General features: G+C 28.5%; 1 protein-coding gene across 1 annotated transcript in view; it reads left to right on the forward strand.

Moving 5' to 3' along the window:
- Window positions 1-19,184, forward strand: part of LOC100159367 (junctional adhesion molecule A) — a 180,888-nt gene that overhangs the window by 138,732 nt on the left and 22,972 nt on the right. The window contains exon 5 of the mRNA XM_029490412.1: window positions 16,815-16,976. Within this exon, the coding sequence (XP_029346272.1) occupies window positions 16,815-16,976 (162 nt within the window). The remainder of the gene's footprint in view (window positions 1-16,814; window positions 16,977-19,184) is intronic.

A 19,184-nucleotide genomic window follows, 5' to 3' on the forward strand; every position in this document is an offset into this window, starting at 1 on the left:
AAACGATTTTTGATATTGTATTATTCAAAAAGTATGAGTCGTAGACACTTGAAAATTTTACCAGTTGTTTAAATTGACATTTTCTTTATATAGTTTTATTTTCAAAATATTTCACTAATTTTTAATCTATTTATAGGCAATTGAAATAATCGATTTTTTTTGATTTTTTTTTTATAAATGTTGATAAAAAAAAATTAGCTGGGACAAAATACTTGAAAATTTAATAGAAGGGTCCACATATGTTGTTCTAACTCCCATTCAAAAATTATAAAAATACATAGGCACAATTTTTTTTTATAAGCATTTAAAGTTCAAATTTTGACTAAATACGTAAAAATTACGGCAATGTTCAAATAATCTTAGACAGAAATTCATAAAAGTTTTTCTTTTTAATTCTAAGATTTGGAAATTTAATACAAGGCTCCTAACATATTTTTACAATAGCAGTTGCAAAATAAAAGGAATACATTGTCACAATTTTTATTTATAAGCATTTAAAGTTCAAATTTATACGAAATATGTCAAAATTGCGAAAATTTGCAAGTAATTTAGTGGTTGAAAAATCGTAAAAATTTTTTCTTTTATAACTAAGTTTTTAAAATTTGGTACAAGGTTCTCCATAAGTTTTTCTTTAAAAATAATATATCCTAGACTGACAAATCATCTCCGTTCAGAATCGTTTTTCGTATACAATGATATAATATCATTGGATTCAAATTTAATTCCATCCATTACAGTAACCCACTTGTAACCTACTGTACAGCAGAGCGACATCCACGACTTACCCGCCTTTTTTAAAAATGTTTTGTTGATATATTTAAAATTGTATTAATCCAAAATTCTGTACAACATAATTATGTGTAGGTATTTATTATATTATATATAATCTTATTAAATCGATTTAATTTTTATAAATTATAGACCAAAAGATTTATTGATTGTTGAATAGAACTTATATAGATCGATTGTATTACTGAAAACACAAATGGAAGAGGTAAATAAGAAGGTAAATACAACTATATGATTAGATTTATAATATAAGGTAAAATATAGAGTATGGTGATACGTCATTTGATCGGGTACCTATATTTTATATCCAGCTTCTTTTAATCCGGAAACCAAATAAACAGAAAAATATATAATTCAAAATAAATAATTGAAAACACATTATATACCTTATCAGTAAAAATAATAATTTGATACAAAAATATCTGTGAAAATTATTATAAAAATGTTTTTTTTTTGTTGTTCTTTATTAGATTATAAATTGCATTATTCAGTCTTTTGTCATTTTTTCAAGTTACCTATTTATACATTATTATTTATCTATTTTGGTTTGATCATCAATATTATAATTGAATAATTCTTTAACCTACTTCTTAAATTTGGCTTCAATCAAACTTTATTCTTACTTTAAGAAGTTTATAAATTTCCATATTTTTGGATGATATCTCTTCAGTGTATACTAATAATAAATCTCTTCAACTCAATGTGTATTATTTCAAGGATACTTGCATCGTTGAAGTACGTAGAAATATAAGAATCAAATAGTTCCCTTAGATATGAAGTATGGGATTATGGAACCGCCTCCAACTTCTAAATATACCATCAAAAGCTGGTATTATGCGTTTAATTCGTCAATTACTATAACCATGCAACAATATAATAATAAATAAACTTTTAAAGTTTGAATAAGTTTGATACAATTCAAGAAGTTGTATGCAGGTAAAGATAATCTACAAAAATAAAAAGTATATATAAATAACTTGACAAAAAACTGAACAATGTCATAAGCCAATACGAAAAAGAAAGCGAATAAAACTATTTGACGAGATTCTATTTATTTATTTATTTCTTATTTAATCTTTAAAGATTTTTTTTATTGTTTTATAGTTAAATATTTAGAAATTATAAGTAAAAAATGTTTTTTTTTATTTTTTTATATTTTTATGTGGATATTTTATGGTTCTCAGATCAATTGGCATGGATAATTTGACGCCAAATACAAGATAAAGTATCTCGACAATGATAGTCAGTTGACATAAAACCTTTATTAAGTTTAGTAAATGTTAAGTTATCGGAATTATTTAATATTTGTATGTTATATAAAAACAGTAGGTATATAGATATGAAATTGTTATAAATTATTAAAACATATTGATTATTCTTAACTTAAATGTATTAACATCATAATAAATTAAGTAATGAAAATCTAATGAAATACAGAAATTGGTAGTTCTAAAAAGTATGTTCGTTTGGTTATGTCACATATAAATTGTATCATCCCCATCAGCTACCAATCACTTAATATTATCAAAATAACTCATTAAGCATTATTAAAACGATTATTCAACTTTGGAATTATGTTTCTGATAATAGTTTAAGAATTGCAGAATATAATGACTGTATAATGGATTAATAATTAATAATAATAATAATGCTTAACCTCGGCATAACTAAAACCACATCTTCAACTGTTATCTATGAATTTTCCGTCACATGACAAGTCTATATGGTTAGAAACATGTAAGCAGGTAATTTTTATTACAAAGAGTTCTAAATTCTAATATTAAATTCATACTTCGATATCTGCCCACGATACCGTTCGAAAGCCACCTACACACCATTGTACTGAATTTGCCTATACACTACGCCTGCGTATTGTAATACTGTCGAGAATCTAATATAATAATATACAAATGAATGATTGTTTATTCATTCTCTATAAACTATTAACACAATATTTACCATCAAATCGATTCAAATAAAAGTTGTATCAATAGATTCCTTGAGATTCGGGAAGGGGTGTGATTTCGTTTTTAATTCTTAAACCGTCTTTAGGTTGGCATACAAAATTTTCCTTTTACATATTAATTTAAGCTGTTACAAGACTTCATTTTTGGAATAAACTGTATTTTTTTTTTCATCATCATCATAAGATTTTAAGTTTTAATTTAATATTCCGTAGCAGAATATTTTATTCGGAGTATTTTGATCTATACACATTAAATTTAAAGCTCTAACATAAAAGAGTGTGGATACACATACGTATAAGCATAACAATTTAATAATAAAATATGTATTTATTATTTTTATTATTAAAATAATATCAATTGTGTAGAAACTTGAAACATGCCACCATTTTAAAATTATAATTGCACATACAAAATACATACGTAATAGTGAAATTTCTTTTATGGTTATTTGGCTTGTTTGTTAACAGCATTAAGTTAAAATTTATACAAATTTTGATACATTGTTAACGAAAAAATTACGATTTTTGTAATATAAGTGTTATTTAAAAACATAAATTAAAGGAACTTGAAACTTTTTGCTATTGGGCATATTATTATTTTCATACATACCCAAAAAACTTTTAAAATATTTAGACTAATATTAAGCTATTTATATAGCCGTTTCTCAATATTATAAAAAATAATATATAATCTGACCGACCGTCTCTGCTCAGGATATTTTTTTATATGCAATGATTTATCACAATCTAATACATCTAATACTAAGCACAATATTGAAGCAAAATAATTTTGTAGTAGTTCAATGAAATTTTAACAAAAAAAAAAAATGGCTATCATCATAATGTTTGCGCTAGTAACGAATTGCACTACATATAAAAATTATGTTTATTTTGCCAAAAAAATCAACAATTTGAATACAATATTCATTGAGCACCGTTATTTCTTATTGAAAGATGTATTATATACTACATTGATATTAATATAATATAATATAATATTAATATTATATTTGAATGTTAAATGAGATTGATACTAAAAAAAACTTGATAAAAAAGCTTTTATTACTAAACTTTTTAGTCATGATAAATTATTACAGGTATAAAAAAATAATTATTTGGAGTTTATCTCAGTTTTTGGACATTCTATCTATCTAATATTTTTTTTTTTAGACGATAATATTATGTTGTATGTATAATGTATATGCGATCAGTAAATAATATGCATGGTGATTTAAAAAACGAATGAGTTAAATAATATATTGTCGAAGTTTATTTATTTTGAACGTATCTGCAAAACTTGTATGAAGTATCTTTCGATGTACTTAATATGTTAAATAAAAAAAAAAATTAACAGTAAAATTGAACAATTTGCGAACGGTGTTGTTATATTATAATAAACAAAATTGAATAAAATAAAATAGTGTTCAAATACCCACACATCAAAAATTATTTTGATAATTTATTATATTGGCCTGAAAAACAAATTATCAAACTTAAATGAGATAATATAGGGTATTCCATAATTACATAATACAATGAACAATTATTACTACATCTAAGAGGTTTCGTATCTCTAAGTTTTTTTTTGAAAGATAAGACCATGACAACCACGGTACAACATTATTTGCATCTTTAGAACAGAGAACGTCTAAAAGTTTTATCGACAAAGAAGAAATGTTTATATATTAATGGCATTTTTTTTCTACTCGTCCAGATGGTCATGTCAAAACTGTCTTCTTGGTTGACTGTACAAAACAAAAGCTATACTAGTCATATATGCTGCTCTATGTCAAACAAAGACAAAAGAAGTTTGCATTGAACTTTTATTAGCGCTCGGAAATGTTTGTATAGCTGTGAAAACGTTTTCAATTGTATTTAAACGTGTCATTATTAATGCAACTGTGAAGGCTTCTGAAGTACATGTCGCAATTCAACTAGTTTTTTGTCATCACAAGCAATGGATATATAAAAAAAAGTGTCCATTTTTGGAATACAATATAAGGCAATGAACTCAAAAAATCAACACAAATGATTAGTACTTTGGTATTCAATTGTGTAAAATTATACATAACCATTAACCATACATAATTATTATATGTTTTCATAATAGATACTTAAATCTGAATTAAAAACAAGATTTTTTTAATATTAAGTAGGTATGTATTTATATTTTCCGTAGACATAGATTTATAAAAGAAAATAGGAAAAAGCATTATTATCGAATAAGACGTGTACATCCATTACTACAATATAAACCGATATCATAGATGAGAGCAAGGATGCATAAGTATAAGCCATACTGTGAGTCATGTATGTTGTTTTTATTTATCTTTGATAATATTATTAAAGTCATAGCGATAAAATATATGTCTTAATGGTCTGTGCACATTATAAAAATACTTATAAAACGAAGAACGGTTTCACAATGAATTCAGTTATTTACCATATTATAAATGTGCCACCGGATGGGGATCACCGCGGCTGCAATCGTAATGACACAGGTCCGAATCAGTGACTGCATCAGTATAATAATATTATTATGAATTAATAGTTGACTTGCTTCGGTCATTATACGCGGTAGTGCGAATGGTATAGATTATACGTTTATACAACTGTTGTGTATTTATTGAGCACCACAATCGCGGCAGTTCGACTGCATGATGTCCACCCCGTCACAGTTAAAATTGAACACCACAGGTGAAGAGAATACCGGAAACTAAACGTTGATGGTTCTGGGGAACGAAACTAATCCATAGCCGGCGCGAAATATTAATGCACATCAATATTCCTTTTGTCCTCGGAGTATTTAGCACTGGAAGAGCGCATAATGTCGGTGTTGAATACTTGTTTTAGAACGGACCATGACTTGTCAAAAATAGCACATGTGGAAGGACACGTTCAAAGTTAGTTTATCCGTCACTTTGTCTTCCTCTTTATACATATGTACTACAATAATAATTGTCCTCTCATAGCACGACTGCGGAAACGTATATCGACACGGCCAATAGTGCAGATTACCACATGATATTAATATGATATCACATGACATATTCGAATTGCCATAATTATTATAGGTATCTGTAATGATATTCAAACAGGGGAACAAAATCCTCCAAAGTCCCACGATTGTACTCACGTATTATGTGTGTATTTAAAAACGACACGCCATTCATGTTCATTTGTCAGACCTAGTTATTGGTTCTATACAAATTACAAAATTATATATTTAATATAATATATAATGTTCATTGCGATGCCAGAAACTGCCTCCGTTGCATTTCAGGTGCATAGGTTTTCATTCAGTTGATTTGTATTATAATATTATTAACTATTATTATTACTTATTCTAAACAAGGTTAAAACATAATTTGAAAATTATTTAATTACTTTTGTGACTAAAATATATCATCGCTTCTATCGAACTGTATTCAAGTTTTTAACTATTTAGTACTTTAGAGGCATTAGTTTAAAATAATGCTTTGATATCACGATTTTAAACTTAATAGTTAATATAATTATTACTTAAGACTCAATCTAAATGTATTTATACCATATTTCCATAAGATAACTTTACTGTTTTTATATTACCATAAAATATGTCTTAATAAATAAGTATATATATATAACATAATAATGAAGGAAAATCAAACCATGTATACCGTTGCAGTGATATATAATTTACTCATTGTAAAGAACAAAATGGCGAGTACCTGACACGAAATTTTGAAAGTTAAAAAATAAGGACCACCCTAAATTATATATGATTCATTATATGGGTATGTAAATTGTACAGTAGACCCCTAATATCATTAGAATAATTTGCTGTATAAGTTGAATAATAATTTTGGTGTGAATTGAATAGGATGCTTTTCTATACTTTTCCATATAATCCCTTCGTCAGATCAAGGGCTGAAAGTTCTTATTGCCTGAAGGTTCACCATTTATGTCTCAGAACTTTGTGGTATAAACAATCACAAAAATAAAACAATTTAATTTTAATGAAAGTAATATAAATTAAATTTGAATAAAAAAGTATTTAAAATGAGACCCTTTTTTGGCCGCCAGGCTATCAAGCTATAAATCATGACTTAGATACTTTATGTGTATTCTGATAAAACTTATTCAGCTCATACATTATAATATTTAAATGTAATTAATATTTACTGTATTTAAACAGATTAACGTACTATTTTTTTTTAACTTTTTACTACTAAACTTTTTTCTTATGCTTTTAGAATAAATCAGCTCAGACCATTTACATACATCAAGAAATATTAATAAACGTTTCTCATATCTTTGGCTGTAAGGAATATTAATTTCATGTCTTATTTCATATTCTATATGATATATTATGATATTGTGTTACGAAGAGAATGATAATAAACAAAAAAAATTGTTAATTCACTATATAACACTATAATCTGTGAATTACCTACTTACAAATAACATTTATAAAAATCTATACAATATACTATTAGTATATTAATAGTATATTAATACTCAACTTGAATAATTTTGTTTTCTAAAATTTATGATTATGGAAAAAATTACTTATTTCATGGCTTAGGATGACATGTTCACTATATTTTACCTTTTAAATTGCCTTTAAAACATTCTATATCATATTTCAATAATGTATGATATTATATAAATGCTGCAGCTGTGTAATATTTATCGGTGACCTCTATAAACTATAAACTTTTTTTACCTCTAAAGTATTTTCTTTTTATTATCAACGTAAATCTTTGTTTAATTCTTAATATAACACATATATAGCCGGTTATTAGCTGCCAAAAAAAATAAATAAATAATAGTAATAATAATAATGCTCAGTGCATATAATTATGTTTATTAAAATAATTATCACAAGTTATCCCAACATTTTCGGCTTACAACATCGCAACACAATTAAATTTAGAACCGATAATAGTTTTTAGTCACTTACAGAAACATCCAATTAATATATATTTTGAATTTTTAAAATTATATATTTTCAATAACGTTAATCAAAATATTTGTTAAACAGATTATTCTACGAATATCAACCTTTGATAGTATTTTAGAACAGGGTAATAGTTTTGAATTTTTGTGAAAGGAAATAAGTCAATATTATTAAGTCATAAAATGTCATGTTAATTTGTTTGTGTCTGACGCACGTAGTACACTATTATAGCATACACTATTTGAATAAAATATATGATATCGATATAAATTTTAAATGAGAATGTATTCAGTAACAAAATGGAAATATCAGTGATTGTTTTATTGTTTGGGACTATACGCTGAATTTAATAAAAACATAATATCCGTCAAAATTCAAATATGTATTATAATATGTCGTATCGGTCAGGGCGACGATCAAGTTGAGGTTACTTGGGAATTTTTCAGATGAAATAAAATTATCTATATTTTTTGTGTGACATAGTATAATATCTATCACACACGGTTGTAGTTTATTAGCGATTCGATAACGAAAACAAAACACGAAGTTAAGTCCAGAAGCCACACAAATATAAATTTGGCCGGTCGTTACAGCACCGAAAATGCTAAGGCGCCACACCGACAACACGTATATGCACTGTGGCATAATGGCTGCGATGTTACGGGTTGTCGTCTCGTGTAGTATTTGATCGTCAAACAATCGAAACTGTGTATAGGTACCTATTGAATTTTGTTTCCGATGGAATATTACACGCACAGAACATGAGAGGGTTGTGGGAAAACAAACGCACGTCTCGTACAGTGCACGGTCTTTCAACCGTTTTTCCGGTTCCGTATTTTCCAACGTCATCGTCGTCGTTCGTTACGGGCGCCCTTTGCAGCACTTACCGGGTGCAAGCCACTCTAAAGGCGGCGGCAGCACAACGACGGCGACTACAACACATAAAACGCGAACGATTTTGAGAGACGCCGCGCGAGCAGTGAGTGCGGGATCGGAGAAATATATGGCACTGTTATAGAGTATACACACCCACACCCACTCACCCACACACCCACTCACACTCGCGCAATAATAAAACGCGTGTATTATACGCGCGCGTACAGTATTATAACGACATTCGCGCGTGTATATGGTAAATTTATGACGAATATATTTTTTATTTCCTCTCGTCGTCGCCACGCATGCATGCATGCATGCGTGCTTCTTGTTTTCCTTTTTTTTTTTTATTTTTATTCGGTTCGGGGGGTGCGCGGAAGAGCCCATCATAAATACGATTTTATGCAGCACTCGCCCGTCCGTACTGTTTTCCAATGTAAATAGGTTAGTATATTCTTCAACTCTTCGTTTCGCCCGACCGTATACATGAACCGTCCCGTCACGCCGCCGCGATCTCTTCAAAGGTGTCCCTTTTGACAATCGACTATAAAGAACGGAACGCGCGAGATGGGCAGTGGGGCGTGGAGGGGTGGGTGCAAATGCCAGCTTTTCATGAATTCACAATCGCTGCAGAATCCGAGTCCATATAATCCACACGCCAGCGTACGTGTGTGTGCGCTTGTGTGGGTGTGTGCAAAGTGACTACAAACGGTCGGCGAGGCGTCTATGGGGTGACGAGGACGTGTGAAAAGAAGAAAAGCGGGGAGGCAAAAAATACCGACGCAAATCGAATATTGTAATGGCGGCGCCTCGAAATAAATCGTTTGTCTGGTCATGTTTTTTTAGTAACACATGGATATATCGACTCAACGGTATCGGAAAAAAAACAATCGACAGTCGAGAAATAGACGTGCGCCGTTATATTATCGTAAGTCGTCACTGTTTTATTCATGACCGTCTGTCGAGGTAAACGCCCTCACCGCTAACCTCTCCGCTGCAGTCAACACTGCGGAGATAACAAAAGTAGCCCGAAACATGTTCACATAAACACACACTTCACAGTAGTAGTAGTTTTGAGTGCAGTCCATTGACAGCGTTCGTTTTGCATCGTGTACACGTGCTATTGTATCAGAATGTAGACTACAATATCACTGCGCGAATGATGCAACCCCGAAACGCGCAAACCTACATTTTGTAGTGATTAAAAACGCATTATATTTTAGTTAATAAATTATAGTGGGATACTATTGAACTATAGTAATAAATATAATACGGATGCTAATATGTTATTGCATTCATAACAGTACATAGTACGTCATACTATATTGAGGTGATCATTATAATTTCGAATTAAATTTATATTGTGCATTGAATCGTATGATATGGATTTTGTACACACATGCAGTATACATTAATATTTAAAAATAACTCGGACGTAACTATATGAATTATTATTGTTCAACATTAGGTATTTCAAAGCGTTTTAACTAATTACGCGTAAACAAACAGTTAACTTATTGTAGATAGGTATTATGGTTACAATAATTCGGACGTTATCCATTTTAATATACTATTATTTAATAACTGTTTAATGCTATTATGTGTTGATGGTTTAAAACACTTCTGGAGAACAGAGTGTTTAATTATTTTCTATGTATAACGAATAATAATTTCTAGTTGAATTTTACTAGAAACTCTTGTAAAGCTGTACATTATTGTACCAATAAAATAAGTCTAAAATCTAAATTGATTGATATCCATCTCCTTGCCCGATTACTAAATGATGTATAGAACCTACGAGATACCTTTCTTTAAGGTATAAATAAAAATATTATGTTTATACGTTTATAAGTTATATCTACATTTTAGTTTAAAGTTTAATTATGTTTATTCGACTTTCCTACCTGTATACTATTTCTGATATCAGTAGGTATTCACTATAATATAAATATATGATATCATCGTTACACCTACCTAATTCATTAATTCATTATTTTAAATACACAAAATATTTTCTTAAAAGGGGTTTATGCATCGCGGTGACGGGAACAGCAAATGATTATAATGTTCTTAATTCAACCATTAGTACCATACGTATTATAGCATACACCATAATATAATATTATAATACTCATAGACAGTCATAGCCACTGGTTTTATGAAATAAATCTCCCAGAATGATAACTAATAGTATATCTAAATATATTACATAATACGTAGATATATTTGCAGGTACCAATTTTTAAGCTGTGCTAAGTACCGTTATAATAATAATATTAGGATCGAAGAATAAGCGAACATAACAGGTCAGCGGGCCCGCAAAACGTTAACGTTCGATGCGTTCGTGACGAGCACGCATTAAAATAATCATAATCGAAAAGAAGCTCGACAATACAACACGATGAGACGGTGGATAAAAAATATTATAATATAAAAAAAAAAAATATGAACGGAAGGGAAAAAATAAAAAATGCGTTCTTATATTATGATATAGGTAATATATTATGTATAATATTATGTATATACCCATAGTTGATATAGTTGGTATAGTATGCGTATACCGGTATTATCGCATATAAATCGCCTCAACTCCGTAATATAATGATACCGGCGGTGATGGTTTACGATATTATTATTATTATTTAATAGTCGGGCGCGCGGGAATCATGGGCGGCGGTGGTGGGCCCGGTTATATGTGTACACGCGGTAACGGGCGGTGTCAGCATTATACCCACGTATAATATGGGAAACCTATATATTAAGTAATGTAGAGTGGAAAAATAGAAAATTCGCAGGAGTGAAAAAACCGATTCACGCGATGTTCGAGACATTTTCGTCGGTCGAGCGTAACACGGTACCTATATTATATTATAGGAATAGCTAGGTACAACTATTATTTCGTTTATTTTTATTTGCTTACCGGGGGAGAGTTATTGTATTACTAGTCTTAATTATTACTATTTTTTTTATGCACAATTAACGACGAAAGCAGAGAAAACTAATACTTTCTATCGAACCTATAATATAATATTAGTATATTTTTAGTCAACCAGTGAAGCCAATTATTAGTATAAACGAAAATAAAACCACGGAACATAGTAACAACCCGCGAGTTGTCAAATTTAAACCGTGCGTATACATTTCACTTTACTTAACCGATCATTGTAACTTGTAAACCACCAAAGTTCATATATATTAATCCCATAAAAAATATCAGATATGATAATATTATGTAGATTTTAATACACACTAACAAGTGAACATTAATGTAGTAAATAATATTATAAGCTGCAAGTGTTTATAAAATTTAATATTGTATTAAGAAGAGTGTGCATTCATTTTATTTTTAACGACTAACAATTAAATTAGTTCTAGCGATGATTAATCCCTATTTTTTATCGATAATTTAATTCGAAAGACTTTCTACTTTTACGTTTACAATACCTTTACATTCAAAATATTTCTTTTGTAAAAATCAATCTTTGTTAAGATATCTTCTTTTATTCTTAAATTCTACTCAAAATCAATAAAGAAATAACATGTATTTTTAAGACCACTATAAATAAATCAATTGTGATTAGGCATACTTTAGTTTGTAAAATGTGAAATTTCAAATGGGTACTTTATTGTTAAAAACGTACTAATACTGTTTGATAATAACATAATAGAATGAAATAACTACGAGAACATATATTATAATATATTCAATATATTTTATAAGGCAAGAAAACTGTTTATAAGATCAAAATGGTGAAAAATTCAGACTACCTATATACATTCAATATATTGTATAAGGCAAGAAAACTGTTTATAAGATGAAAATGGTGAAAAATTCAGACTTCCGACGCCATACTATATTAAATTCCATGTACAAATACTTTATAAGAGAAACTACGGCTTCAAAAACAGTGTATCGGGAGATAAGTAAATACAACGTCTTACAGGGCAAGCTTGTTTTTTAAATAAAATGTCATAATTTTTATATAACAAGATTTATATTGTGAGTCAACAAATAAAAAAAATAATAAACAAAGGTTGAATCGTTATCTTTTTTTTTTGTCAATATATTATATGAGTTGATTACAATTCTATAGCCCAAAAGTTAAGACATTAAAACAAACAATAATTTATAAATAAATTGCTTATTATAATATTATATGATAATTTTTGAAACTATTAATAAATCGTTATAATATCATAAAATCGAACGTCAGCCTCCGGTGTATCCAAAAGTTGTAAAACTGTTGTTAGCTCTAATACTTTCCAACACAGAAATGCGTTTTAACATGTCTCTAAAAACAAATGTGAAATATGAAAAATAACCTTTTTAAAGTACAATCTACGTTCAATTTTCAATCAATATAGACATAAAACATTTCATGCCATCGTTGCCATTTAACTGTACCAAAATGTATTAAAACCTAAACATCTGTAAAACCAATAGTTTCATCGTCCCATTTAAAATATAAAAGGAGAATAAGTATAGACAGGATTCAGTGACCGAATAATATAATTTGAGCGTGGCATACACGAAAATGGTCAAGATTTAGTTTAAATCAAATGTGTGGAAAATTTCACAATGTTTTGGAAGTCGACAAACAAATATATGTCATATATTTTAGAATACTGAATAACTTACTAACATAACATTTTAAATATTTCAATAGTTAAATACCACTCTAAATTAGGTACAAACTGTACACTGTACCTATAGGTTTAATTTATAGGTAGGTACGGATACAGGTTTAGGATAACATCTAGCAAACACAATAACGATAATGAAATATTAAATAAAAAATACATACACTATGTACGTCATCTACATCGTGATACACATTATTTAAATAGTTGCACACATTTGTACAATTATGGGTCATAAAAATATAAATACTGATTATGTCAAAATATTATATAATGATAAAAGTATAGAGATGTAATTTTTTTATTTTAATCAAATTAAAATGTGGAGATAACAACATAAATAAAAAAAAAGTCCTTGAGAAAAATACACGTCATTAAATAATCAAATGTGTAAAATATATTCTCGAGTATTGTGTTGGAACGTAAAGTTAAAATAAATTTAAATTTGTCAAAATATTTTTTTGTTTAAGTAAAATATACTACTGTTTTTTTTTTTTTTTTTTAAATTAATAATTCTGACCACTTATTTATACGCATACGAATAAAATATTATATAATACGTCGTATGGTTGTACCTTTTTTTTTTTCATCACGTTTTCATAAAGTCGTGCTTGTAATTTCAGTCATTATTTTTTTATATTTTTACATTCACTATGGGACATTGAGGTTTTCAACAATTCATTAGTGCATTATTTGTTATTTTAATTAGTGCTTACCGAATTTATTGATGTGATTCGCTCTCAAAGTGTATATAATGAACAGTGATTAAAACGGATAACAAGTGCTGATGGTAAAAAAGAAAATGAAAAATGAAAAAGTCATAGCATTAAATCATTTGCATTGAACATGTGTTTTTATTTAATTTTCATTAAAAATCTAATTAAAGGTCCACTTGATTATTGTTGAAAAAATAATTCCATAATATCAACGAAATTAATTTTTAAAATCAATAACCACACAGTGTGCTAAAACCCAGTACCAGAATCACTTAATTTCTTAGTCTAGAGCTCTAAAATTTCATGAAATTTATTTTTTTGCAATATTTCACGAAAGTTGTATAAAATATTTCATAATATGAAATATTATATTAATGAAAGATAAAAAGTAAAAAATATAATTTAAAACTATAGTATGATAAAGCACAGTAAACACCTCTACTGATTTAAATGATAATAAAAAATATTATAGAAATATTTCTTACATAGTACATTACACAAATTACATAAAAATCATCTATCTTATATATTATGTTATATAATGTCGTTTTTATATCATGATCCGGAATTAAATATTAATAATCACTAATCAGGTATGAAATCAGTATGACTATTTAGTGATGATTATATGAAACATACCAAGATACAGTTTAAAAAAAAATTTTGAAAAAATATATTTTCAAGAAGGGTGTAAATTTCAAATGAAATATTTCATACTCATAACCCTATTTATTACAAACGTAAATACTTACAACGAATTTCGTCAAATTCCAACTTTTGTGATCATAACACAATTTGATGAGCTTATTGTAGCAATACTACCTGAGACCAGAAAATATATATATATATTTTTTTTTCATTTCAAATTTGAGGCCGATCAGTTTTAAATCTAGTTTTAAAAAAACTTTCAAGTAAGTAGATAATTGATTTATATGTTGTATTGGCTAAAAGTTTATTTTGCCAGGTCAGTGTATTTTATTATTTTATTATGCTATATAAACATTATTATTTTGTTATCTGATTTGTACGATAACAATGACGTCTTTCATGGTAATAATTGGGCATTTGTGTTTAGGAAAATTTAGACATTTACTGAAGAAAATGGTATTTCGGAAAAACATTTTCTATATTTATCAACAAATAATAAATTATTAAAAGCATAAAAATAGAATAATAATACGCACATAATAAGATAATTATTATGATGTTTTTAGAACAAAATTTTATATCTGTATTGATAATACCTACTGTTGAAAATGTAATTTTACTGAAATAATAATAGCAATACATACTGGTTAATATATCACATATTTAGTATTGATAGTTTAATGGAACCATTATTTTGCATTTTAATTTCACCTCATGCATTTTCTAATTCTTAATACGATAGTGGAATCAGAATTCACTGTCAGCTTCAGTTTTAAAGCTAAAGAAATTTGAAGTTAGTCCAAAAATATATAGTTAAATATAAATGTTTTATTTTACCAAAAAATTCCATGTTCCTTAGAAAATTAATAACTCTCTAATTTCGCCATATTATCCAGGGCTCTGGTTTTTTTCTCGAAATATTCAAGCATTTTTATACCTACTTACACTATCATGTACATGGTACATGTAATAATGTTTCTTGACTGTTACCGTAAATTATGACTGAAAATGGTCTTCTATAACCCTATTTTGTAAATTATTATTTTCAAATAGATTAATTTTACGATTAATATAATACATTATAAATAAAATGAGTATAAATATATTTAAATACTATATTTAATTACGTAAATAATTATATGGAGTTAAATGTTTTGAAATTTCAATACAAAAATGTTTAGCCTGAAATAAATTTCTGAGTAAATTACTATTGATGTTTTGAATGAATAAATGTATAACATCACTACTATTTCACTTCTGCAGACGTTGATACATAACATTATTAATAAAATATACGTATATCGATGAAAGTTCAATATAATGTAATACGTGCTATGTATTCGTATATTATTTTTAATGATTTATTAGTTTATTACCCATGTGTGAATTTTCCTTTGAAAATGCATATGGAATATGACGTGTATTATGGAACAAAGTATAACAATGGTGATTTAATACCCTGACGTATTTACCTGACAACTTCAGTGAAATCTCTCTTTTAAATTACCACACCATTATAGTAAAACAGATATAGAGCTACTCAATGACATTAAGCCCATTCTTATGATATTATACAGTAGGTGCACAATATAATATAAGTGTAATATTCAGGGTATTAAAATCCTTGTGACTCGAAGTTTTGCAAGTGGCGCTCACCTAAATGTATACATGTTATTTTGTCACAATATTACCGTAGATTGAACGATGACTACGTACGATAGCTGATATTGTTATATTATTGTTATAGTCAATATAGTCAGCAACTGTGGACGGCGATCTTTGGATGCACGTTATATTATAATAAGTATCATATTATTCGTAGAGTGAAATAACTGACTGAAATAGCTGAGGTCGAATTCCCAGATGGCGAAAAACCCATCACTATACTGAGTCTTCGTCTAATGTTACACGGTTTTGACGTTTTCAAAATATGCGGGCACCGCCACCGCCTTCGCCGTCGCATAAGATGTAATTTTACGTGTCGGAAGGCGTATCTGCAATGTCTACTACGTTTAATTCGTGAGACGAATTATCGCGTTTGTAATACAATATTTTCATTGACGCGTATACCACGACCACGGTGCGCGACCATGCCCAACCGCCCCTGATGAGACTTGACGTGGTATAGCTATAGCATATATGCGTCTGTGTCTGCCTGTGCGTACTGTGTGTCGTTTCATCTAACCCAACTACGGAATCGCATTATAATATTATATAAATTTGCCTGTGGTTTCAGATATCATGGGTTCGCCGCAGGGACTGGCACATCTTGACTTCGGGCATGTTTACGTACACAAACGACGAGAGGTTCACCGTGTTGCACGCCGAGGGCTCGGATGATTGGACATTGAAAATAAAATACGTGCAGAAACGAGACAACGGCACATACGAGTGTCAGGTGAGTGAAAAACAACTTGTTGATATAATATTCCGCGCCTTCTTTGCTGTCGCATTACGTTGTATATACCTACTATTACTAGTATTATTATTATAATAATATCGGAGGGTCGTCCGCAGCCACCGAGGATGTGGTTTGTAACGATGGAGGGGGGAATGAATAAATGTGACGTTTAGTGCCTTATTTTTTTTGAATGCTATCGAATAACGCACATATTGACGGAATACTTACATGAAAAGTGTCATATATGTTATGCTGATCCACGCAGAATATATTATAATTATAAATATATATATATATAGTATACATAATATACGAGTATAAACTATATATACAAGTATAAGCACCACTGTCGTGAGGTTATTTTTTTTTGAAATTGTTATATAATATGTTCCTGGATAGTTGTGGAAACTTTATTTTTCTTTATATAAAAAACGACAACTTTCCATCATGTGATAAGTAAGCTAAACAAGTACAACATACTTTTCTAATTGTTGTTCTTTTTTTTAACAATTTCACGGAGTTATGTTCAGTGTTTTTTTATTCTTCTACTTTTACGTTTAATGTCTTCTTATAAAACTTTAAGACCAAAGTTATTTCTTAAAAAAAATTGTTCGTAAACAATTATAAGAAATATATTAAAAAGTAAAAACAATACTGAAAAAAAGATACAACGTTATTAGAATTTGTCACATGCAATTTTTGGGATGTAGGTAATTGATTGACAATTCCGTAAAATAGAAAATTAAAAACTAATTGATTCCTGTAGTTGTTAACTCATTAGTCATTGGCTAGTGTCCCAGTATTTGAGGCGTCAAGTTAAGTAGGTTAAGACACCAAGGTTGATTCCCAGATTGGTGGCTTAAAATTGTACATCAATTTGTACAAATCTGCTGGTGACTTTTGCATTTGTACACATGATTATATAAAATATTAAGTAGCGTAATGTTTTATAGACAACTAATTGCACTTATTGAAATATCTATGAGATATCTGTGATTAGCATTTGAATTCCACAAATTCATTCTCTAATACTTAATATAGATATCACATCATAGTAGTTATACATTGTGATGGTACTTCTATAGAATCGAACCGAAATCACACAGATGAACTTCACAAAACTGGGCGTTAAACGTCTGTGCGTTGTCTCAGAGTGGTCACCGAGAAAAAAAATGATAAACTTCTCATTTCATAGTGCGGCTATTATGTGATAGATATTATGTAACTACGTTTTCACATAGGGTAATGAGTAATAACTTGCTAACAAATTAAAACACCTTCACAATATCTTTCAATTATATTATAGGTATTTAGAAACATGGTTGAATAAAATTATGTTTGACCTCAGTGTAAAAATATAAAATCAAATACAATATTATATTATTTTAATAAAACTGTGGGTTTTGAACCCTGCTCCCTTCGCTCACCAACCTGCATTTAATTGCACTTGACCAACAATCTTCGTAGATGAAATACAGTTACCAACACGAGTTTATATCAGCATTCTGAGCATTAAAAAAAGCTAGTGCAAATACATTATTTTGAGCACCGATATTAGTTTGTGTAAAATGTTTGTTACTTTCACCATCAAGCCACCAATAGTCTTCAATTACCTATTTATTGGAAACCTACCATCATCTAGATCTTTGGCAGGTCACAGGTCATATAGAACAATACAATAAATCAATAAATTCTTATGGAAACGCATCATGTTCAGGGAGTTAAACTTTTCTGTGGCGACAGCAAGTAAACACTTGCATATCTCCTTTTTTTTTAAAATTACAAAGTCGTTAAAATATTGACATTTTTTTGTCATATCACTAAATAAATACAGTGATATCTAAATATTTAGATATTAGGCTCGTTTATATGTTCTTCTCCTAACTTTTGTTTCTTTGATTTCTTTTCGTGATACTCATTGCGTTTTTGTTTATTCTTTTATTCTGATTTTTTTCTTTATTTTCTTGATATTGTTCTTTTTTTTATAATGGGCACTCTTCATTTGGTATCTGAAACCTCTTTTTATACATCTTACAATTATTTACAAAACAACTCTAATAGTAGTTGTCATGGTAATTATTTCATGAAACTTCAAAACTTTTTTGTATATTAGAGAGATAATAAAATATCAAGTTAAACTAGTAAAAATAAAAATGTTTAATATAATACATAATACTATATTAATTTAAACTGGGATTTTAATAC

The sequence above is a fragment of the Acyrthosiphon pisum genome, chromosome A2 (genome assembly GCF_005508785.2).
Source record: "Acyrthosiphon pisum isolate AL4f chromosome A2, pea_aphid_22Mar2018_4r6ur, whole genome shotgun sequence".
Classification (NCBI taxonomy): domain Eukaryota; kingdom Metazoa; phylum Arthropoda; class Insecta; order Hemiptera; family Aphididae; genus Acyrthosiphon; species Acyrthosiphon pisum.